Below are 25,259 nucleotides of genomic sequence, written 5' to 3'. Positions count from 1 at the left end.
AAACAGAAATTAGACATTCTCCTGGGACTCAAACTAGTGAAAATAGACAAGCTTTTTGATTGATTGATTGATTGAAATATTTATTAACAGTTTGCAGAATTACAGTACAATTCAAGCACAACTCAATACAAAGACTGTTAACTGTGAGTGGACGACCCAATAAAGCATTACACTTGTTTACAAGAGTCCACCTTGTTCAATTCATCAAAACATTTAGAGACATACAAATATACACTTCTAAAGCCAAAGAACAGAACGGGAATTCATCATAAAGGAGGTAAAAAGGGAAAAGAAACATATACAGTGAGGGGAAAAAGGAGTGGGTGGCCGGTGGGGGGATTCAGATTTTACGGGGGCCAGTTTCGAATTGCAGCCGTCCGTATAGGTGCCCTTTGAGAGCGGATTTGAAGGAGTCAAGGGATTTGCATGTCTTAATGACTGTTGGTAGGGCGTTCCACATTTTGGTGGCATAGGAGCGAAAATAATTTAGTCCCTTTGTGCCGAATCTGAGTTGCACATGGTTTGTTGCACTCCCTCTGGTGTTGTGGGTGTGGACTTCGTTAACATTAAGGAAGTATTTGGACAGGTACACGGGTATCTTGGTGGTGTATTGAATCTTGTGGACCAGACCCATTGCCAAGATGCTGTACTCTGTCTTCGACCCTAAGCCATTCCAACCTGTCAAAGTGGGCAGGGGTGAGGTGGGTTCGGGGGGGTGAGGCCAAGTAGGAGCCTGACAAGTTTGTTTTGGGAAGTCTGGAGCCTTGTTTTAAGGGCCTTTGAGGTGCTATGGTACCAAGAGGTGCATGCATATAGTCGAAGAAACCTTGTACGAGGGCTCCTGTTAGGGTCTTCAAGGTGTTTTTGTTGACCAGTGAGGAGATCCTGTGAAGGAATCTTGTTCTTTGGTTGACTTTTTTGATTATGTTGGTGGCCATTTTATCACCGGAAAGATTAGCCTCCAGGATGGAACCTAGGTAGGTAATTTAATTTTTACACACTTATATATTATCACACTTTTCGTGTGATAATATTGTCACCCACTCTAACCAAGAAGCCATCTGCCTTGCTGAGATTACTATTAGATCCAAAGAGAATTGATTCCGTTTTTCCCAGGTGTAAAGATAGTTTGTTATCAGCGAGCCAGGTGGAGATTCTACCGAGTTCAGAGCTGAGGTCCTTTTCAACCTGCAGTTTGTTCCTGTCCGAGACCAGCAGTGCTGAGTCATCTGCGAACAGGAACAAGTTGCAGTCACAAGCTGATGTCATGTCGTTTACATATATTAGGAACAGTAAAGTTCCTAGTATGCTTCCTTGTGGAACGCCACAGCTCACTGGGAGGGGAGGGGACAGTGTTCCGTTCACCTCCACCATCTGTTCTCTCCCCTCCAGGTAGGATTGCATCCAGCTCAAAGATGTGCTATCAAAACCAATTGCTTTTAGCTTGTTAACCAGTATGGAGTGGTTCACGGTGTCAAAAGCCTTTTGGAGGTCCAGCTTGACCATGCCACAGTATTTGCCAGCATCCACCTCGTGTTTGATCATGTGGTCGCTCAAATAGACGAACATACGCATCACTTCGCGCCGCGTTGTGAGCTTGAAGATCTGCTATTTTCACTATAACCTACTTATTTTCTTCTAATTTATGGAATGTCTTAGATTTTTCTTTTATGAATTATGAAGTTATGTTTTTTATTTAACATGTTTTGAAATAGCCTAATAATAATTAATCAAATTGAACCCATAACAATGTGTCCGCGACGCGACCAACAAATGGGTCCCGAGTGGCCGAGTCCCGACCCACTGTTTGGGAACCAGTGTACTGTACTATTTGCAACTAACCAAACATGACTCTTATTTCGAAGAAACAGGAGACTTTCCGCTTGGTTTGTGGGCCAGCGGCGTGTGACTTGACGCTCCTGGCCGGGAGGGGGAGGGGCCGCAATGGGTGGGGGGGTGTCATACTCCGGCCGGGCAACGATGGCGTCCGTTTACAGCAGATCCCGTACCCTGAGCAAAGATGATGTCAACTACAGGATGCATTTCCGAATGGTGAACGAGCAGCAGGTCGAGGACATCACGCTGGACTTCTTCTATAAGCCGCACACCATCACGCTGCTCACATGCACGGTGCTGGGGTTGATGTATTTTGCGTTTACACGGTGAGTGAGTCAGTCGGACAGACGTACGGAAGGCGACATCACAATAAATAACGCAGGCTAGCGTTGAGCTAACGGTCGACAGGCAGCAGCAGCAGAAAGAGGATGCTGCTGCTCTCTGTTTTTGTGGACAACAGGACAAGGCAGTATTATTTAAAGCTGGTCGTGGTGCCCTAGCTGCTGCTAGACCACTGGTTGTCAAACCTTTTTAAATTCAAGGACAATTAAGTTCCATTATATTTGTACACTCGAGTTACAGACCTGTAGGGGTCCAGTTAGTTAGAACCCCCCCTCAAGGAACCCCCACGGGCCCCTGGCTGGAGTGTAGTGTACCCCACTTTGATAACCACTGATCTAGACATCTCAGGGTAGTGGTCTGGTCTCTCTCCACGAACTCTCACCGACGACACACATCATGAACACATGCTATTGGTGCAGTAGTTATTGTCATTGTTGAAGAAACGACCACAGGAAATTAGATTGTCAAGTTGGCATAGGGACAGTATGGACACAAGGTTAGGTCTGTGTTATTCCTGGACATGGTTCGTTTTCGTCGTGTGTGTGTGTGTGTGTGTGTGTGTGTGTGTGTGTGTGTGTGTGTGTGTGTGTGTGTGTGTGACAGATACAATTATAGCTATTGCGGATGCAACCAAAATGTTTCTTAACATTGTGGATGTTTCAGTGTCAGGAGAGGAAGTAGATATTTTGAGGGAGGAGTAGTAGGAAGTCAAGTCCTCCGAATGCAGGGAGTGTAGGTGGCTGGGTATTTATCTAGTTTTAATACTTGGGGTTTTTCTAAATTATGTTATTTACCAACTTAAACTCGAGAAAAGGTCAGTAATGTGGCTGTAGAACACCAAAGAAGAATAACTGGAATTTGTCACTATTGGATATTAAAATAACTCTCCCTTTAGTTGCAATATTGAAGATGAGCTTGCTTACTGCTGTTTCCTTTATGTATAGTTTATCACGGACAAATATGGTACCTAGTTACCTTGAGATAACCTGAAGGTCTGGGAATACAAAAATATTGTATTCCCAATAACTATTTGGCTGGCATTTGAAGACTGTGCAGGAGTTCTTTCTTTTGGTATGCCTAGTTCTGAAATGCGTATCCGTATAAATCGTCATATTGTTGTGGAAATGCACATTTACATGTCTCTTTCAATCTGTGCTTTTGTGTAGAGACGATGGAAATCCTGACAACAACCTGTGGGTGGGTATCATCCTCGTCATCTCCTTCTTCCTCGTTATAAGTGTCCTGGCATTTCCCAACGGTGGGTAGAAAGCCATGCATAAGCCATAATATCTTATGTATAGCACTATGTGACATTTCAGGGAAACTGTAGTGAAAGATACAATAATGCATACGAAATATGCATGACTTTGAATAATGAAAGCATACACAACACTGCTTTAAGTTTAAACACAAGCCAATTTAACATTTCGGATTTTCGAAAATAGCCAATCTACAAGCTCACAAACTTGGCTCTTTATGGGGGTAGTTATTTATTGTGATGTCGCCTTCCGTACGTCCGACTGACTGACTCACCGTGTAAACGCAAAGACATACTCGAGTACATACACAAATTCTAAAACAAAAGTGTCCATGTTTGCTTGTATGTGTCAGGGTAAATGAATGAGCGATGAGTTAGGGTTTAACATTATTTATAACAGGAAAGAGTGCTTGTGTCATACATGTGTACACAGCCCATGCACTCCCACACAGTGACATTCAGGACTTCCCTGTATTCACATCTCAAACCTGTTCCTGCTTTTAATACTGCTTGCATTTACATCTATTTCTAATTTTGATACAGCTCATAGTGCTGTTTTCTCTGTTCTTTTTGTTTAAAATGAGTTAAGGGCGTGGGTGGGAGATGGTGAGCAAGCTAACTGTACCTGTACGTGTGTGTATTTGTACTGTAATGTAATGTTTCACCTATGTGTATTTGTATACAAATTGTGTATTTGTATTGTATGTAATGTTTTACTTAGGACCCCCACTAAAACGAGATGCTGCATCTGAAGGGGCCATCCTCAATAAAATTCGGACAAAAATTCTATCTTCATATTGAATGCAATTCCCACTAGGTCCCTTCACAAGACCTCATCCAGCAATATGGCGGATCGTTTTTGGTGAGTACTACTAGTGTTGTTCCTATTCTGGACATGTCATACAAGGTTAGTGTTTGGCAAAAATAGGCAAACATTCTGAGGTGTTTTAGTTCCTCATTATAGTACTGTAATAATCCATGTTGTATTCTAACAACAACAACCGGAAGAAAAGAAAACATGCTGTAACAATAGAAGAAATGAAAAGGGAAAATGTAATCCTCTCAAAATAACTGAAACCGAAAAGGGAAAATGTAATCCTCTCAACATCAACTGAAACCGAAAAGGTGATCTTTCATGCCCATGGTGCCAGGCCAGCCCACCATGGGCTGACACCAGCATACATCTGTGAGCTGCTTCCTCCCCTGGAAAACCCTAGGCCACTTGGGTCAACTGATCAGGGGCTCCTCAAGGTTCCACGTACTAAGCTCAAGTCAAAAGGGTGACCGAGCCTTTTCGGTCGCCGCTCCAAATCTGTGGAACAACCTACCGTTATCGATTACATCTGCACCCTCTTTACATCTGCACCCTCAGACAGGTTTAGACAGGTTTAAAACCAGGCCTTTTAATTCTTATCTGGAAATTGGTTGGACACTTTTTTATTGCCTTACCTTCAATTTTATTTACGATGTCTTGTGTAATACGTGATATTATTGTGTTTTTATATTGTGCAATCTGTAGTTACTTGCTTTTTCTCTTGGTGTACAGCACTTTGGTCGGCCGTTGGTCGTTTTTAAATGTGCTTTATAAATAAAATTGACTTGACTTGACTCATGTGAGCACATTTCTTTGTGCCGTTGCAGGGCTAAGTGTTCTCTACTTCCTCTTCCTGGTTTTCATCATCTTCCTGAACTGGAACCAAGTCAAGCATGTCATGTACTGGCTGGACCCCAACCTGCGCTACGCCAAGCGGGAAGCAGACGTCATGGTGAGTGGGGATACAGCTCCAGTGGGCACCTAAACATTATGGGCACCTCCATGTTAGCCTTGGAAAATGGACGGAAATGAAGAATTCAAGATTTAAACAGGCACATTATCAGACCTAAATTTACGCTTCAGGCTTCAACTTCATTTGTAGCAATTGTAGAAATATAAAAAATGTAATCAGGTCTTGCATGAGCTCTAAGCTGACAGAACCCCAATATATTTAATTAATTTTAAACGGGTTTGGGGACTGTAATGTGCTGATCGATTTATAAAATAGTAAAATTTTAAATCATAAACTTGGTGAAACCACATTAACCCTATATAATATACTTGGCCAATTTGAACCCGGTCCGCTCTTCCCCCAAATCTCTTTGCCCGAAATTGGTGATCCACAATCTCACAACACGTTGCGTTGCTGTGCACTGTGAGCTTGTAAATCGGCTATTTGTAGTGAATGTTCCCACAGAATTGGGGACAGCTATGATTCACGTTGTTATGAGACAAAACAGTGGGGGAAGGACGAGATATGCGGTTGACATGTGACAGAGATCATAAACTGGAGTAAAACCCATGACTCCGTCTATGCCTGCATGCATGTGCTTTGAATACTAACAGGCTGTCCCACGAGGACGCCCATCCCTCACACCCCCAACTACCCTTTATAACGCTTCTCGCATTGTGGTGGATGCACCGCTCCAGTAATCTCAATGTAATCGGTGAATACGTTTTGATCTGAAATTCATCTGCCTTTCCCTTGTCATTGGAAAAATATTATGTCTAATGTTATTTCCATCTGTTTTAGACTGACATGAATTTATTCTTGCCATGAACCGTGGCTGTGATCTTCTTACTCAAGAGAGCCCTCTGGCTAAATATTGTTTCTTTTGTTCTGACTTTACCATGATGCCTTTTATTAAGCTCTTGACCAGCTGACCAGAACATGCTAGCTAAGTGGGTCTATCTTAAAGGTCACATCATGTTTACACATGTAGCCTAATGTTGTATTAGTTGTTATTATATATAAAGCAATAATATTCAGTATTGCCATCTAACCACTTAAAAAGTATACTTAGTTGTAGAGTTGTTCTGTATTGGAAAAGATTTCTGAAAAGAATTCAAATATTCTAAAATTTCAAAAATGTTATTTTGCTATATACTGTACATGGCAACAAGAACCATGTAGTCCTGTTACAGGGTTCCTGTCCAGAAGGGGTAAAACACCAAAAGGGATACCTTTTGCTGCTAAATGTGTTAAATTACACACACTGGTATCAGATTGGCACTCAGTATCGACCCCATTATGCAAGTTATGGGTATAGGAATCGGTATGGGTACATCTCTACTTAGTTGTAGGCCCTCTCCTTTCTGTCATTTTACACTAAATACATTTGCAGAAAAATCTACAAACTAATCATGATGCATCGCAACCTGCTTTCGCTGAGTGTTTAGTTTACCCCCAAATAGTGACGCTAGGGTTCATGTGTTTAAATATTTCTGCCACACCCCGTGCAGGAGTATGCGGTGAACTGCCACGATATCACGTGGGAGAGAATCCTGAGCCACTTTGACATCTTTGCGTTCAGCCACTTCTGGGGCTGGGGTATGAAGGCCCTGCTCATCCGCAGCTATGGACTCTGCTGGACCATCAGTATTACTTGGGAGCTCACTGAGGTACACACACACACACACACACACACATACACACGCACACGCACATCTGGTCACACCAGACGTCCCTTTTTGGAACGGTTATTGTCCCAGTTTCAAGTTGTGTCCAAGCTCACAATGGCCCTCATTTTATCAAAATAGTGTGGACCAAGAAATGGTCTTGTGCTGATTTAAACTGTCGGCATATATCCGTCGTCACTTTGGCGTGTGCGTACCCACCGCTGAAATCTCATGTCTGGCATTTGATCCTCTCCTTTATGTGTAGCTAACAAACTAACAAATAATCTCTAACAATATATTTTGTATTGTGTGTCAAATGCCTACAAATATTTCCAAGGGACATAATTTCATTCAAAACATATTTGCAATATTATATGTCAGAAGTTGCTCTTTCTTATTGGCTTTCCTTACCTTTTTGGTAGTATTGCATGTTATTCATGTCGTAAAATCAGGAGTGGGGCAAAGATATTTAAGGGTGTGTTTTTTAAATGGCGATCAGTTGCAGCTGCCAGATCACCCATTCATTCTTAAGGCAGGCTAGCAGCAGCCACCACTGGGCTCCGCCAAACTTTGGTCAACTCAACTGTCTTTGGGCCCTGTGGGCCCCAAATTACTCTGGGCCCCAATGCAATTGCGTGCCTGGGTGAAGAAGTGGTGAAAAAATCTGAAGGATACCAACATCATAGAGAAGGAGAGGAGTGGCGAATAATCGCTTATACACGTCGCGCTATATATATGTAAAGGCAGACGCGTAAAAATTCGCCAGCGAAATATTTAGCATTTTCGGGACGTTTATTTGCATCCCATCTCTAATTTGCCGGTGTGTAATCACTTTTACGTTGTAATTGACATGATACGACTGCTTGATAAATCACATGTGAGCCCCGAAGTGAGTGATTTTGTAACCCATTTCTTCACCCAATGTCAATTATCTAATGTAGCTACACTTCCTCTGCCAACCTGGGGGGGAGGGGACTGACCTCATGCTTCCTTCTATGCATGAGGAGTCCAAGCTGCTTATTTTCACCTGACGGGAGAGTTCCCCCGGCCGTAGCGCGTGGAAGGAACACGTTATGCCGACCAGTTCCCCTCTTATCAGGCTGGCCAGGGGGAGGTAGTTTAGAGACCAGGATTACTGCATGTTTTTGTGAGGGTACCTACCCTAGGGGACACGGGGAGAACATGCAAACTCCACACAGAAAGGCCCTTTCGTGAGTGAGATGATTCCTGCACTCAGATCTGTTTCTACATTCCATTGATAAAGCCCATGATAAAACACCTTGTGTATGTCGCAACATGCTATGTTATTTGTTGACATTCTTTTTTTTTTTTTTTTATGTTTTTCAATTCTTGCAACGATTTTTGTATGACAATAATGACAGGAAGTGTTGCTCGTCTGTGCAACACCTGTGTTTGAGCATTTAATATACATATTTCCATGGGAAAAGAACCATTTGTATTATGAAAGCATTCAGAAGCTCATTCATTGGTGGTCATAAGAAATCACACACACACACACACACACACACACACACACACACACACACACACACACACACACACACACACACACACACACACACACACACACGCGCACATGCACACACCAATTCTAGTGAAATTAGGAGGTAATATGTAATTACATCAACTGGTGGGTCGTCCATTCTTCCCAGAAGAATTAAAGTAACACTGGCACTGTAATTAAAATGCTGGAGCACAAGTCCTCATAGTGTCTGGACTGGAACAGCTTCTCTTCCTAGAATAAAAACTCTCCTATTTTTTTTTTAACCCATTAAGAACTGAGGACCTGATTCTAGAAAATGTCTTCTAAAATAACTTATCAGTGGTGCTCAAACCTTTTCATGTCGAGGACCCCCAGAATTATCTGTATTTGGCCACGGACTGAAAATATGTTGTTCCAGGGACCCCCCCCCAGAAGCAAATATTTGAGTTGAAAACATTTACTGTGAAATAATATATATATATTCAAAGATTTGCACTAATCGTCAAGACTTTTCAAAAATAGCAGATCAAATAGCAGATCAAGTACAAGCTTGTAGATCTGCTAACAGCTAAAGTTTAAAAATAATGTTTAAAGTGGTTAAAATCTAAGGTGACACAGATGCGTTCCAGGTCTTAATGGGTTTCCGTTGGTGGTCCGTTCCATCCGTAGCTTTTCTTCATGCATCTGCTGCCAAACTTCGCCGAGTGCTGGTGGGACCAGGTGATCCTGGACATCCTGCTGTGTAACGGAGGAGGCATCTGGATGGGCATGACCGTCTGCCGCTTCCTGGAGATGAGGACCTACCACTGGGCCAGTATCAAGTATGTACCAAATGTTTACACTGGAACGCACAGGGGGGGAGTAGCTAGAGGTTAAGTGTCTTGCTCGGGGACACTTGACACGTTATATTGCTGCTATCGCTATCGCATCTGGGACCGTGTGTCCCAGGCGGGCCCTCTAACCATTTAGCTATGCCTGAAGTTGTTGGAGAGCTGGTGGAGTGATTGAAGGCAGACAAATAGTTGGGATTCACCTTCCAGAGAGCAGCACGTTTCATGGCAATCTCGCCATTCCGTTTTGAAATATCGTGTATGCAATTTGAAAGTTTTAATCTAGGAAAGGCTTTGGTCAGGATGAATGCGCTCTATGGCAATCTAGATTTTGAGATCTTGTGTACAAGAAGTGGACATTTGGCCTAAGTCTACAGGAAAGGCCATGAAGACACCATTATCAGCAGGGGTCATTCTCATTCAATTGCATTTCAGCAAGTAGTGTCCCAAGATATGTTGTTTGCGACTTAGTGGTCAACTCAATCATGATTTATACTTTGTTGTGCCCCAGCGTTGTGCACCGAACATAAGCGTTGTGACTGGCTATTTCCGGCACGTGACACAATGTGCCACCAAGTATAACTCGAGCTTGACTAACCAACCAAGAACCCTGACGCTAGCAGGATTAAAAACTATTGAATGTGTACATACTGATTGTGAATACAAATGGCAATAAGTAATGGCGCCTACATTCATACTTTTACTATTATCTGGTGCTCTTATCCAGAGGGACTCGATAAGCTCAATCGTAGTTCCAGTTTTCGGAATGTGGCACAGTTGGCACTACTGTTTCCTGTTCCAGTTCATTTTCACATGGCTTAATTTGATTGGCTCAGCAGCAGCAGATTGTAACTGGAAACACGCTAAGGCACTTGTTCCCAAACACTGGGTCGTGACCCATTTGTATGGGTCGTGACCCATTTGTATGGGTCCCTTTTTATTTCTGTTTTTTTACATTTTTGTTTTCTAATTATTATTTCAAAACATTTTCAAATAACATTACCAAAAAAGCTAAACATTTCTTGAATTACAAACAAAATTCAATGATTTTCTTTCAGTAATTCATGACGAAATAAAAGATATTACATACATTTGAAAACAAATGAGTGAAAATAGCCGATCTACAAGCTAGATCTGCTGTTTTTTGAGTGGTGCAACCGCTCCAAGCAATGTCCGTGTTAACCTATGTGTGTGGCTATGAGTACCAGTAGGGGCAAAAGTGGCTCTGTTGTGCCAGAAACACAGAGAGAGAGAGAGATAGTGTTGCACTGTTACCTAGTGCTAATTACAGAGAGAGGGGAGAGGGGAGTTGCACCACTCAGTTCACACAGGTGTGATTTTTATAAAGCAGGTCGTCCAATGATCTGTGGGTCGGCGGTTCGAATCCCGGCTCCTCCTGTCCATATCTCGGAAGTGTCCTTCGGCAAGACACTGAATCCCACATAGCCTCCAATGAGTCGGTCGGTGCCTCGCTTGGTAGCTTGCTACCATTGGTGTGTGAATGTGGGTTAGGTCCGGGTTCCTTGGACCAATGCTCTAAGCACCCTAAACTGTCTAAAGGCATAAATAAAATGGGAGCTGGCTGCCCACACCCACTCTTTTGTTCTTAATCAATGGAGAAAAAAAAGTCGGCTCCAGCCAATTGGGTCAATTCCATTTTGCAACCTAATCCAAGGTGGTGCTCAGAGACGGGGTGGAATGCATTAAATAATTTATGTTTTGGTATTTTCTGTTCATGTTTTGCCCTCCGTACCATCCTACCAAGTATTATGTTCCTGTCTGTAATCCTCTCTCCTATGACCCTTCTCTTCTTCTTCTCTTCATTGTCCTGTTAAAACATATGCCCATGGATTATTCAGAATAAAGACGTAGAGTGCCCAGCAGCTTTGGGTGATTTTTTTTAAGCAAAAAAGAGACTTTTTCAAACAATTTCAAAAATAGCAGCGCAAAGTGACGCAATATGATCTTGTAGATCTGCAGTTTTTTTAGTGGCCAACATATAAATGGATAACGTGGTTATAATGATTGTGGTGCTATATTAACTAATTTAGCTGGGGATGTTTTCAATTCCTGTTTTAGTATTTTTTTTAAAAATAATTTCCTGCAACAAAATCCAATGCTGTACCTACTGTATCTTTACACCCTCTAATGCACTACCACATACTATTGTTTTTATGCGCATGATGACTGTACAGTACGTGAATAGTAATATGAGGTCAATAAAGAATCTGATCTCATCTAGGGACATCCACACCACGACGGGCAAGATCAAGAGAGCCGCACTGCAGTTCACCCCGGCCAGCTGGACATACGTGCGTTGGTTCGATCCCAAGTCTTCCCTGCAGCGCATGATGGGAGTGTATCTGTTCATGATCATCTGGCAGGTGAGAAGGGCCGAGAATCCACTCTATGCGTCTTAACCCATTCAGGCCTTTTATTTAAAAAAAAATGTTTTCTAAATCATGACAATTTTCTGAAAGATTTGAGGCACATTTTAACGATTTTTCAAAAATAGCAGACCTACAAGTTCATAGCGCGCCACTCGGTGGCGCGCTATGAGCTTGTAGATCTGCTATTTTTCAATAGCTAAATTATAACAATGTATGTAACCACCAAAAGGGGTTCCCGCTCAAAATGGGTTAAGGGGGATTTATTCACAACACGACACGTTACGGTTATGAGCTTATTGTTTGTTTTTTTGACTAGCTTTTAACCTGAGGCGGATTAAAACAATTACAAATAAATCCTAAGAGTTTTCTGAAAAACGTATGTTGCTATATGAATGGTTCTCAAACCGTTTCATGTCAAGGACGCCCAAAATGTATTTGGCTGCGGACCCCCAGAAGCAAAGATTTGAGTAAAAGAAAATGCAATCTGGGGAAAAAATCTGAGATAAAGCATTTTTTTTATTTATTTATTAAAATGTATCTAAAATATCGTTAAAATGATTGTGATACAATATAAACTACTTTTGTGGGGGGTAAATGTGCTATATACAGTACAGAGTATTATAGCGCCGAAGTCTGACGTAATTTCACATCCTACCCGTTTTTTTGCTGCCAAAATAGTTAAATCTTTGCCAGAAACAAGATATTTATCATACTGTATATAAGTGACTGACTGTCTTAAACAAAACAGAGCCAACAGAGACAGTTTGTTTATTTCTGGACCACATACATCCATATAATAGACATAAGTAGTTCCACAATCAGGCATTGACGCTAAGGGTTGCCTGACTAAGGGTGCTGTATGTCCAGGGCCGCACATAACCAGTGCTCATGCGTCGTGAAAATGTTGGAGGTGCGACAGATCAAAGGCATGCCAGGCACATTTGCGTACCAACAGCTGAGACAGGAATTTAGACAATCTTCCTCCTGACAGTTAGCCAGGCACTCAACGTTCCTAACGTCCTGTGACTCCTGTAAGTAGAACTTAGAAATAAAACTAGTGTTGACTAATCATTACAAGTGGCTCTTATTTTGAATAAGTCAGATAGAGGAAGTACTATTCGATTGTAAACAAGCAAGCTGCCTTGACAGTTTTTGGAACTGAAAGGGAAAGTGAGTCCGTCTGTGTGTGTGCGTCCGTCCGTTACCAGCTAATCTCCGGCACTGTTAACCCGGTCGATACCAAATTTTGCGCACATAATCCCTGGATGCCAACGATGAACCTGAAATTTTCCAGAACGGTCTGTTATAGCGCCACCAGGAGGCCGACTTTTGAAAAACACATTTTTGATATTACTCCTCCAAATTCTGTCCAAAAATCCCGCAAATCGTTACACACTATCTCTATAGACAGATCTGTCTGATATTTCATATTCCATCCTAATTGGCTAACATTGGCTTTCAAAGTTTGCAGGATTGGCCCGTTTTGAACAAAAAGCCTCAAATCACGAACGCAGCGTGCAATTTACGTGAAATCTTTCACAGACTTTCCTACTAGGTTCTGCAAAACACATTTTTGGAACAAAATGCCTCAAATCATCCAATTCTCTTTATTCAGCCATCTTGCCAGCAAGGTGATACCTAGGTGACACTTCCAATAGACAGCCCATTCATTCAAACAGATGAATTATTAATTATATTAAACATCAAAATCACCAACATTGCAGCTGTAGGGAAAGCTTGAATTAACCTCTTTCAATCTGTAAAGTGTTTGTTTCATAAAAATCCACCGTAGACATAAAGTGCTGGAGTTTGGAAGTGCTCGTTGACTATCACTCAACGGCCCATGCGTACCACCTGTTTTGACTGTGCACATAATGCAGGAGGCAGCAGGAGGTTGCTTTACTGATAACGAGTGCTTCCATACTCTGATACTCTGAAAAGAATCATCTGCAAGGAATTTCTTGACAGGAAGTAGCTCATAAAATGTCTACGGTGGATTTTTATTAAACAAAAAACTTTACAGATTGAAAGAGGTTAATTCAAGCTTTCCCTACAGATGCAATGTTGGTGATTTTGACGTTGTTTAATATAATTAGAGAGGACTTTTCTGTTGAATGGGCTCTCTATGGGAAGTGTCACCTAGGTATCACCTTGCTGGCAAGATGGCAGCCGTGTGAATATCATCAATAGCCATGTAAGAAGAAATGGCACCCTTTTCACATTTGGCCTATTATAGCGCCACCAGGAGGCCACAACCTGACCTGCCCTGGTGGATACCTGTGCCCCGAGGGGCACTTTATCTAGTTGTATCTGTGTTGAAACATTACAGTGGTTGTCTGGTTGAGCAGCTAACAAACGTCCTCCTGCTGCTTAACTTAACAACAACAACTACTACTCTGTGTAGTAGTAGCTTTGCATCTTTGTATCTTTTGCATCTGCCTGTGTGAACACAGCATAAGTAACGTTGCGGCAGAGTAGAAACGTCCTTCCTGGATACGCCACTGATGTACACCCCTTTGTATGTCCTTGTTTGTGGTTGATCTCTTGTGTAAGTGATTTCATACAGCGCTTAGCGAATTTATATAGCGCCTTTTCATGAACAAAAACAATGAACAACCAACAAACAGACACGCAGCCAAAGCCTGAGAGAGTACTGTAGGTGTATCTTCAAGGCAGTGTTGGAGCACTGGGCGAAAGGCCATTGGGAGAGAGTTCCACAAGGAGGGGGCTGCCACACTGAAGGTTCTGTCCCCCAAGGTTCACTTGCTTGTTTGGGGAAAAGGTCCAAGTCTGTGGACCACAGGTTCTGTGACGGAGTACGTGACAAACGACTATCAAAGACGGTTGTTTTTAAATGTTCGACGTGCGCTATAAATGTTGACTTGACTGGACTATTTTCAGTGCACGACATGATGCGCTGTCAAATATGAATCAGGGGGAAGTATCTGCGTGTCATTTTTAGAGTTTAGCATTGGCTATTAAAAAAATAGCACATATACAAGCTCAGCGCTGCAAGCTTGTACACCTGCTATTTTCTTACATAACAAACTTCCTAAAAAGTCCCTGGCACAAAACATTTTCAGATTGGGGTTCCGCGGCCATCTATATATATATATATACTGGCAGTAGCACACAAGTTTGAGAACTACTGATTTAGAATGCATTCAAGGAATCGGCCTCAGGTCTTAACATGCTGGCCGAGCGACTCTGAGAGGCACTTTATGGCCCATGCGAAACCACGGACGTGTTTGGGTCAGCTTTCACACTGCTCTCCGGTGGTGAGAGATCTTGCTATAGGGCTGCCAAATCTCCCAGACCCCACCTCCCTGATATCTGTCCAGCATACTGGCTGCCATGGCGATGAATGCGGACCTTCTCGTCCCATGGCATTTTGTGCGGTGATGCAATAGAAACATCCTCTCCCTCAAGCCCGCCCTCCCCCTCAAACACTATGGAGAGGCTAAATACCTTTGACTCGTGTGGTGAGCTTGTAGATTTGCAATGTTTTTGTTATTTTCATACTAACAAAAAGGCGGTCTTTGTATAACAAAGAAAAGGACACTGTTAGAAACGTTTATTTTCTTTGTTTTTCAAATATCCCCTTTTTATTGTATGCACATTGTCCTACGCACCTGTCACCAACCTTTTTTGAGGGTTTTTTCCAGCTAAAATGTTGTTCTCACAAGTATAGTAATGGACAGTATAGTATGTGAGCAGGATGAGAATAGTGGAGTGCTGTCAGTGTGAGCAACATTTAGCTCCTCTCCCAGGCTTCAGGCCAAATGAGGCAGTAACGAGGCAGTGAGCTGCACTGCTATGCCTCCTTATCCATTATCCAATGCTGTGGCAGGAACTGGGACTGTGGGGGTGGGGGGGGCATAATACTAATCTAACAGCAGAATCTGTCCGCACCACTGCCTTAAACATGTAGTGGTGTTGTTAGTAAGAATAAACACCGACGCACCCGGGAGGAAGTGGACTAAGAAAGGGGAGGAGCCAAACCGAGAACCTGTTTTGCCCCAGAAGCAAACATTTATTACCTTTTTTTTCCCCCCCTTTTGAGTGGTGCAAACCACTCCAACAACCAGCTTTGTCTGTACCCGTGTACCTGTACGTGTACCCGTGTACCTGTACGTGGTGAGCATGGTTGCTATAGTTAGTGTGTGACGTCACTGCACCACTCAGTTCACACGGGTGTGATTTTTTTTTTTCAAATGGGTTTCCAGATTGCTTATTATTACTGAAGATTCTGTTGTCTGCAGCAGAATCACTTCTTCAAGAAAGCTTGCACACACACACACACACACACACACACACACACACACACACACACACACACACACACACACACACACACACATCTTACTTATGTCTGTGTCTCTGTTTTTTTCTCCTAGCTCACAGAGTTGAACACATTCTTCCTGAAGCACATCTTTGTGTTTCCTGCGTGCCACGCTCTCACCTGTTGTCGCATCCTGTTCGTTGGAATCATCACAGCTCCCACAGTGAGGTATGAACGACCGCATACTCGCCTGCATGGCCATATGTCAGTGGTTTTCAACCCTTTTCATGTCGAGGCCCATTATTTATTCAGCATTTGAGCCACGGACCACCACTTGATGACATTTAGCCTCTCATACCCAAAACAAAATCATATTTTTCTGTCATTGGATAAGATTTTGTCCACAATTCCATGCTGTTGCCAAACGATCAAAATAACAATTCTTCTACATTCTCTAATTGTGTAGACTTCTTTAAATTAAGTGCAGATGATTTAACAATAATTTAACTCTTGAGGGCATAACATGTAACCAAATGGGGTCCAATTGGTTTCATTTTTCGCTCTCAAGAGTTAAAGACCTATAAGGGTGCATTTGGTTGTCAACTCCATCATTTAGCTGGGGACCACCTGGAACCCCCTCTAATTATAGTTCACATTTCTTTTCTTTTTTTAATTTTAACATTGTGTTCCATTTTATTTGCTCCATATGCTTCAGCCGACACACTTTGCACGTGTTACTGCATACATGCTGCCAAACCAGTAATGTTGTGTGTAACTTTGTAACATTTGCATTATTTTTGTCTTTCTTTGCTCTAGGCAGTATTATGCGTACCTTACAGACACCCAGTGTAAGAGAGTTGGCACACAGTGCTGGGTGTTTGGGTAAGTTCTGACCTACATCCTGCCATTTGATGACCTCCACAGTTGTAGGGCTGCAACTATCCATTGTTTTCTTAGCGATTATTCTATCTACCAGTAAGACGTCCTGAGGGCGAGAAGTGGGCGAGGTCGCTTGCACACATCCGCCTGGGCGACGGCAGACTGGCTGGGCTAGAGCTGGCGCTTTGCCATGGGGGGTCAGATCAACATATGGAATGAATTCTGTACTGGCCATATATGGAGTGTGTCTTGAGTGTACAGGGTTTGATGAGGTCAGATCAACATATGGAATGTCAGAACAGGTCAGCTCCATATGGACTTATGGAGATCTAAGGGTTTGAGGTCAGATGTAGAGTTGCTGGCCGGCTAAATATATGCAGATCTAGGTGATGAACGAACCTGACGGAAATTATATGGCCATATATTAAAATTCTTATATATGGGGAAGGAATGTGTACGTTGGCGAAGTGCGCGACCTATCAAAAACCACTGAAAAGACCACATGATGTAAATTTGCATCATCAGCGCTTAACCATTAGATTAGACTTGGCGCAAATTACGTCAATGACGGCAATGTTGCTCTCCATTGGCCAGCAGCGTGGACGAGGCATCTAGCCTTTGATATGTCTATGGTAGTGATGTTGGTGTAGATGAGAGCAGAGACAGGGGCTTTGCTCTTTAGTGGTTGTCAACTGACCTGCAACGTCAGGCTCAGAACAGGAGTCAGCCAGGCTTTTTAATGTACCCACAAAAGCTATCTGTAGTTCAATATTGACTCAATGTGAATATCGCTGAAGGCCAGGTAATATATAAGGTAATATCAGGTAATATCGCTGAAGGCCAGGTAAACCGCTTAACTGTAACTGCCATGAGTCATGCAAAAACTGCTGATATTCAGCCTCACAAAGTGTCACATATTGATGACGTTGTGAGCTTAATATCGCAACCAGATCTTATTTTAATGTTTAGGACACAAGAAACACTTTCCAAAGCATTATGGTCATTGTAGGAATTCAACCATCCAGTCAAACCATAGTCAAACACACAGACTTCATTATTTTCCCGGCCATAGAGTGCAAATTCCAGTGAGTGAGTGAGTGATTGCAGTCAACTTCCAGCTGTGAAATGGCCCTTTAACAACATTATGTTCTGTAGATAGTGCCATGCCAGTCTGCCTGTGCTGTGTGTACATACATTGGATTTTACTGTACCCTCAAGGTCACACTTATGTGTCTTCTAACACCCTCCCTCACTGATGTCACCACCTCCATGGGAGGTGAGTTAGAGAGCCCAGAATATACCTGGTGGGTGGGGTGTGTGTGTGTGTGCGCGCATGTGTGTGCGCGTGTGTGTGAGAGCACTTGCAGTCTTGCACTAGTCACTTCATTCCTCATTTTGGGGGTTAGAGTTAGTCATGTAGTGTAGTGGTTGTATGTGTGCGTGTGCTTGCGTGACCTTGGTGTGTTTTTCTCCTGTGTTGTTGTGCAGGGCCATTGCTTTCCTGGAGGCCTTGGCGTGTGTGAAGTTTGGACAGGATCTGTTCTCCAAGACTCAGATTCTGTATGTGGTTCTGTGGCTCGTGTGTGTGGTAAGTTATGTACCGACCCCCACATCACTGCTATCGGATGGAAAGCCCTCTAAGTTCAGAACGGTTACTTTCAGGAACTGGACAAAATAAAAAGTTCCAATGGATCCATTGAAGTTATTATTTCGTCACAAGTAGGGGTGTTATCATTGCACGATATATGATATAATTCACATGTTATTATGACATTTTGGGGTCATTTTAAAAGCCAAAAACATAAATAGAAGAAATGTGGCGATAAAAGGTGTCTGCCCGGCAGCGATGATGTGCTTTCACAAATTCACAAACATGACTAAAAACTGTGTGTGTGAGCTTGTCCCAAATTTGATTCTTGAGAACTTGTCCCTTTATTGATCCTTGCACTAATTATGAATCTGCATTCCACCTCCACAGGCCTTAATCACATTCCTGTGTCTGTTTGGAATGGTGTGGTGCGCAGAGAACTATGGTCCAAGAGGAAAGGTATGAGTAACAAGTGACTTTAGAGTTAGGCTGATGTTGTGTCCTTGGTCAGAATGAATAATTATAAGGAAAGGGAAATCGAATATGGTCTGGTCCACATTTATTTTACAATTTCACTCAGCTGATGGTTCCTCTGGTGAGCATACGGGGGAAACTGTTGTGGATTACGTGTCTTGCTCCGGGACATTTCTTTACATAAAAGGGTCGAACCGGTGACCTGACGTCAATCTACTGCTGTTCTGTGTATGCCCATACACCATATATGGGCATAAAAGCGACACAGAAAGACAGACCGATACAGAAATCTTCTTGTATGGGCATTAAAGAAACGCAGACAGACATATAGAACAGGTGCAATGGGTGTTGCATAACTGGATGGGGCATGCATTTCCAATTTCCCATATACAAAAAAAAATCACACCCGTGTGAACTGAGTGGTGCAGTGACGTCACACACTAACCATAGCAACCATGCTCACCCGTACATGGCCCCACGTACAGGTACACACATACATACTGTAGACACATACATACAGACAAAGCTGGTTATTGGAGTGGTTTGCACCACTCAAAAATGTGTCCGACCCATTGTTTGCGTAACACTGGTTTATTTGTTTGTTTAACAAGTGTCTTGAAAGTTATTGCTATAGCTTACACACCTGGGCCAGTGTTTATAGTTAAAATAGGAGCCCAACCGACTTTACTCATGATGGGTGTGGCCTTTTGGCTGCAGTCAACATACACTCAATGGGGCTTTTCTCACAACGGATACTTATCTATATAGCATACATATGAACTATGTTAACTGTAATTATTAACCTAATTTCAGTTAGGCAGGTGGGCAGTTATGATCACTACTGTCTGTGTATCTGTGAACAAAGTAACTTGAGAACAGATGGATGGATCTTAATGAAACCTTGATGGAACGATCAGTACGCTATCCTGAAGATGATGAACCACTTGAACCATTTTTATTCTGGTCATGTCATAATAGGCAGTCATTTGGCAAAAAATAGCTGATCTACAGTACAAGCTCTCAACTGCAGATCTACTACAGTTGGGTGCCACCGATATTGTCCCTTATCATTTGACCCATTTAGGCCTGACCTCAACATTTTTAAAAATCCTTCTAAATCCTCCAGTTTTCTGAAATAAATATTTTCACGATTTTTCAAAAATAGCAGACCTACAAGCTCATAGCGCGCCACTCGGTGGCGCGCTATGAGCTTGTAGATCTGCTATTTTTCAATAGCTAAATTATAACAATGTTTAAAACACCAAAAGGGGTTCCCGCCCAAAATGGGTTAACGGTCCTTTTGCGCAGATCACGCAAACCTCAGCAAAAAGAAAAGGACAATATCGATGGCCTCCAACTGTAGCTCTCAACACGAGATCCGCCAAGGATAGACCCGTGGCGGACCCCAGTCCACAAAGTATACTGGGTTTAAGTGGGTTAACGTTTGGGTACAAAAAGGAATTCAAGGTCACAATGAAGCTCAGGAACAGAGAGATGTCGGTGTGGGCGGGTTATGCATGCTTTTCTTTATTTAGGCAGACAGTAGGAAAGCTGAGAGGGAGACCGGGTATAGGGCGCTCTGATAGGGTTGAGTCTTGTGTTCTCTCATCATTGTCAGGCTGCTGCGTATTCCTCTGTACTAAGTGTTCTGTTTCACTGTATGCGAGTCCTACACACCTGCACCCTTCGCTGCACTGAATTCTTTGGATGAACCTCACACTTGTGAGCCAGACAAAATGTTTAGAACACATGCAGATTTTTATATTAAGAAATGTATGCTATTTCTAAACCTGACTACCATTTAGATTTTAAGCTTTTCATCCATCGGAATCGGATAACATTTAATTTACTTTTCAAATGAGAATGAACCACTAATACATTCACACGTATGAGAATGAACCACTGATATAGCATGAACTGTACTACAAAAATAACATTACAAAATCTTAGAAGGGGGAGGGGGCGGCATATTATCAATGAAAATTCTTAGATTATTGTATAATTGTAAGGACCAAGCGAGGTATTGTGTGTGTGATTCTAATGCAGTAAGGTCCTAATGGGTTGTGTGTGGTGTCTTCTTTCACAGAGACTCTCAGAATGCGAGGACAGTAATTACACAGAGTCTGGTGACTACCAGGAAGGATTTAAAGGTACAGTTACATTTATCATCTACAGTGGAAAAATAGCCTTGTAAAAGAACAGGTTCATCTGCCATAATCCTTTATTTTATTATTTTATTTAATTTGTGGGCAATTTTTATTCGACCACATTATCTTTTCAATGCCTGACCCCTAGTGGTTGACTTTGTGTTTACATATAGATTTTACTTTTTTTTTTGTCTCCATACTGTAGATATTCCCCATTGCATTTCAATGTTCTCCTTCAATTATTTGGCCTCATACGTTTTGACGTCCTAGTTTTGAATCCGGCTCTGTTACAGTTATTCCTTTTCTCTAGTACCTTAACCCATGGGTTCCTAAAGTGGGGTCCGGGGACCCCTGGGGGTACTTGAGGGAGTTCCAGGGGGTACCTAGCTCAATTAGAGATAGTTACAAATGGACCCTTATGTGTCTGTAACTCAGAGAGTGTACAAATAGACCCTAACGCAGGGTTCCCCAATAGGTGGCCCGCGGGCCGCAGCACCCCCGCGGAAGAATAAAAAAAAATATATATATATATATAAATGGCATTAAATGAGGTTCAGTAGCCTATGCATGTCAAACTGGGCATCCTTTTCAAATGGGGTCTTGCCCTGAAAATGAATTTTCAGGGCAAGACCTCGACCTCACGCGTGCGGACTCGGCCCCCAGCCTGGTACCCTAGTCAAAATATGGCCCTTGAGGAAAATTAATTGGGGAACCCTGCCCTAACGGGTTCATTTGGTTCCATTTGTACACTCTCAGAGTTAAATTAACAGTGGTTTTACAATATAAATTGGGGTCTCAGATATAGAAATGCCATTAAATCGGGGGTCCGTAGCATATTGCGTGTGAAACTGGGGGTCCATGAAATTAATGTTTCGGAATCACTGCCAGATCCGTAAAAATCCTCCCTTATCGGGGTCACTGGCATATGTTTTCAAATGGGGGGTCCGTGGCCTAATAAATGTTGATTTGGGGGTCCTTGACACGAAAACGTTTGGGAACCACTGCCTCAACCTACCCAGCCACGCTCTCCTGCGTATCTTTTCTCTAGTACCTACCCAGCCATGCTCTCCTGCGTATGTCGCTTTTGCCTCACAACGAAAGCAGAGATGCCTCAAATGTAGGCATGTAACGATTCACTCAACTCACGATACGAGTCGAATCACAATATTCACGATACGATTTTTCACTATTTTTTAAAAGCGAATTTATTTGCCAGACAAACTTTTTTTAAATTATTTCTCTTACACAAATCCAGTATTTTATTCTTTTTCTTTTACAATACAGCTTGTTTCGATACTGTAGCAAATGACAGGAAACTTTTTCTATCATTTCAAGGCATGATGTAGGCCGCTGAACAAGAATGGGAGTTTAACTCGATTGCACCCTCTGCTGTTTAGATCGCGATACACGTGATTTTTATGAAATCGATTTAAATTGTCACCAGTTTATATCGATATATATATATATACGATATATCGTTACATGCCTACTCAAATGCATGCATGTTTTTTTTATTTTCCATGTCCTCGTTGACGTCTTTCAGGAGAAGAGGAGTCGGAGGAGTCGGAAGAAGATGACGACGGCCTGCTGGTCAGACGGCGAGGATGGGCGACTACTAGTTCAGAGAGGAGTAAATCCAACGGCATGGACAGCCAGTAGGTGGAGCCGCCTGGAGGCTGCCAGGCCATCTTCCTGTCCACCCAGCGAGGAGCTGGCAGAAAGGGAAGTGGCAAGAATGAATCCTGGTGGATTTTTAACTATAATAGAGAAACACTCCCCTATGAACAGAGGGACTTGCAGACAACAAGGATGGTGGTGAGACTTGGATGGGATCAGGTTCATGGCAGTGCTATTATGGATGCAGTATTCAAGGAGGGTACTGTTGTTCTGTCTATTTTATACTCCATCATACGTCAGTGTACCGTGCCGGGAATAGCATATCTACATTGCGACACGTTAATCTTGTGGCTCGGCTATTTTCAGAGTGGGCCAACGTCGTACGACTAAGTCTAGATCAGGCACACTTATTACAGTGTAGTGTGCGTGTGTGCGTGCGTGTGTCCGTGCGACACAGAAAAAAGGGCAATGCAGTATTGCTCATCAGAGATTTAAACACCTGTTCATTATTGCTGGTTAACTGTAATTTACAAATTACAATTATCCTACGATACAGTATATCATTTGAATCGGGCTCGAACTAGCCATAGGTCCACTCCTGACGTCAAACTACTGTACGTACTCCATTTCTAAATATGAAGAGATATTATTATGTGCACAGCATATCACAGATCTTATATCACAGGAACCGACGTATAGTATTCATATTCATTCAGTATAAGTATTCATAAACAGGGTCTCATGCTCCCTCAAACTAGATGGACAATCTATTGTTTATCTTCACTCCTCTGTTTGCATTCACCACAGGTGTTCACCGTTTGTGTTTTTATATGACTTGAATAAAGAGGAATGTGAACGGGGATTAAGTGCGAACCCTCTTCGGTAAGGAAGGACACGTTTGCATTTTGACCTGGATCAAAGCGAGCACACAGTTGATGCACTTTTCTTTTCTTTTTTTTTTGTAAAATCTCCGACAACTTGCTCGTCACTGTACAAGCTGTCGAGTTGTGTTTTATCAGATACTGTACATTTGTAACGATTTGAGTATTTTGTGAGTCATTGTGACATTGAGTGATTTCTTTTTTACTCTTACTCCTTGTTTGTACATCTGTGGCTGCTATCATGTTTTTGTTTGTTTGTTTTAAACTATCTAAACACCCTGAGGGCAAGCGTTCGTACACAGCAGAAATTCTGGGTGTTGATTTAACTCTTGAGAGTGTAAAAACAGATCGTCAGAATCGAGACACGTCCAATCTGTATAATATCATCGTAGTCGAGCCAGAATCCTTGTAGGTCCAAAGCCGTACCGTTTCAGAGAATGGAAAAAAAATCTGTTCCAATGGTTTCAACTCGGTTATTGTTTACTCACAAGCTCTTGTTAAAACTTTTCATTGATTAAGTATTCATATAGCCGACAGATAGACTTGACCACTTTTAAACTGGTGTCTCTATTTTGGGCAAGCTATTAACCTTTTCAAAATCTCAAAGAAATAGCAGATGTGCAAGCTGACAATGCGCCACATCACAATGTGTTCGCTATACATTTTGCACGACACTGCCATGGCGAAGTATGAAATAGGGCATTAATTATGGAAAAAGATGTGACCATTTTGAGTTTGAGAAATGATTGAGGGGGACTAATGGAAGTTCTGCATTACAACGCTAACAACATGCATGATGGTATAAGTAATTCATTCCACACAATTAGTATGTTGCAGGACCTTAACATGAACAAGTGGACACTATACTACAGTAAGTAGTGATGCCTGCATGTCTTCAAGCATCGCCTGGCAGCACCACTTAGCTTCAGGTTTGTTTTGTTTTTTTAACTGTTCTTGTTGATGCCTTCATGGAGTTTGCATGCCTTTGTGTCAAATCACCCACTAGTGGTTTTATTTGCTAAGATGCTAGGCTACTTGTTATCATAGTAATCAAATGTCTCTCACATCAGGAAGCCAGTATTGCCGACTCTTATGTTATTCACAGTCGTATGGTTTTAAATGTCACCCTTTGTGCCTGTATGCATGTGCTGCCCCCCCCCCCCCCCGGTTTTGTATTCATACGTTTTTTGTTTTGGTTTTTTGCGGGTTGTGTTCAACCAAATCTAGAGTTGTGCGTTTTCATTCTTGTGATCTCAGTGATTAATCCAAATATTTTAGCGTTTGTTTCACTGGTTTGTTGTCGTCATCTCGGCACAAATGCCCCTCATGATCCCCGACAATCCAGATCAGTGTCTTCCTCTGTCGAATGGACCAAGACTCTGTGCTTTCATACTATGTCATGGTGCATTGTCACTGGATCTCCATTTGCCAAAACAATGCTGTTGGAAAAAATAAGAACTTGTGCTGTTTTTAATTCACTGTGAAATGAATTAACAAAACATATTACAATGTTTTACACCTTCTCTTCACATTGTTTTGTCGTGTCTTTATTATTTATTAGTCATTATTCATTTTCTATAATTAGACATAACGGTAAAAGTCTACACTGAAAAACACACCAGTGGATGACTGGATAGTGCATCACTCACATGGCCAGAGCCTGGAGTTGAATTTCTGCAGCACACAGTCTGCCATTAACTTTCTGTCTCTCTACGACGCTATGCTGTCTAAATAAAGCAAGCCAGCCAGACATAGTGATCTATGACGTCTATTGTCTATGACATATCTATAATGCATA

The 25,259-nt window shown here is 42.2% G+C and overlaps 1 protein-coding gene across 1 annotated transcript; it reads left to right on the top strand.

The window, feature by feature from the left end:
• Positions 1-1,979: 1,979 nt before the first annotated feature.
• On the top strand, positions 1,980-24,990 carry ptdss1a (phosphatidylserine synthase 1a). The gene is made up of 13 exons (XM_079504191.1): positions 1,980-2,162; positions 3,345-3,436; positions 4,254-4,298; positions 5,078-5,202; positions 6,714-6,872; positions 9,043-9,194; positions 11,446-11,587; positions 15,991-16,103; positions 16,692-16,757; positions 18,243-18,342; positions 18,733-18,801; positions 20,903-20,966; positions 22,507-24,990. Exons 1-13 carry the CDS (start codon positions 1,981-1,983, stop codon positions 22,620-22,622), a joined length of 1,425 nt encoding a protein of 474 aa, XP_079360317.1. The 5' UTR covers position 1,980; the 3' UTR covers positions 22,623-24,990.
• The last annotated feature ends 269 nt before the right edge of the window (positions 24,991-25,259 follow it).

The sequence above is a fragment of the Electrona antarctica genome (assembly GCF_951216825.1).
Source record: "Electrona antarctica genome assembly, chromosome: 6".
NCBI classification, from domain to species: Eukaryota; Metazoa; Chordata; class Actinopteri; order Myctophiformes; family Myctophidae; genus Electrona; species Electrona antarctica.
Note: the sequence above shows the minus strand (reverse complement) of the source record. Positions and strands in the feature narration are given on the sequence as shown.

What these genes read in the sequence shown, in the direction of transcription:
- ptdss1a (XM_079504191.1), top strand. Translation starts at nt 1,981, where the DNA reads ATGGCGTCCGTTTACAGCAGATCCCGTACCCTGAGCAAAGATGATGTC. An exon ending in ATGTATTTTGCGTTTACACG is followed by an intron (nt 2,163 to 3,344) that starts GTGAGTGAGTCA and finishes GCTTTTGTGTAG; the next exon opens with AGACGATGGAAATCCTGACA. An exon ending in AATATGGCGGATCGTTTTTG is followed by an intron (nt 4,299 to 5,077) that starts GTGAGTACTACT and finishes GTGCCGTTGCAG; the next exon opens with GGCTAAGTGTTCTCTACTTC.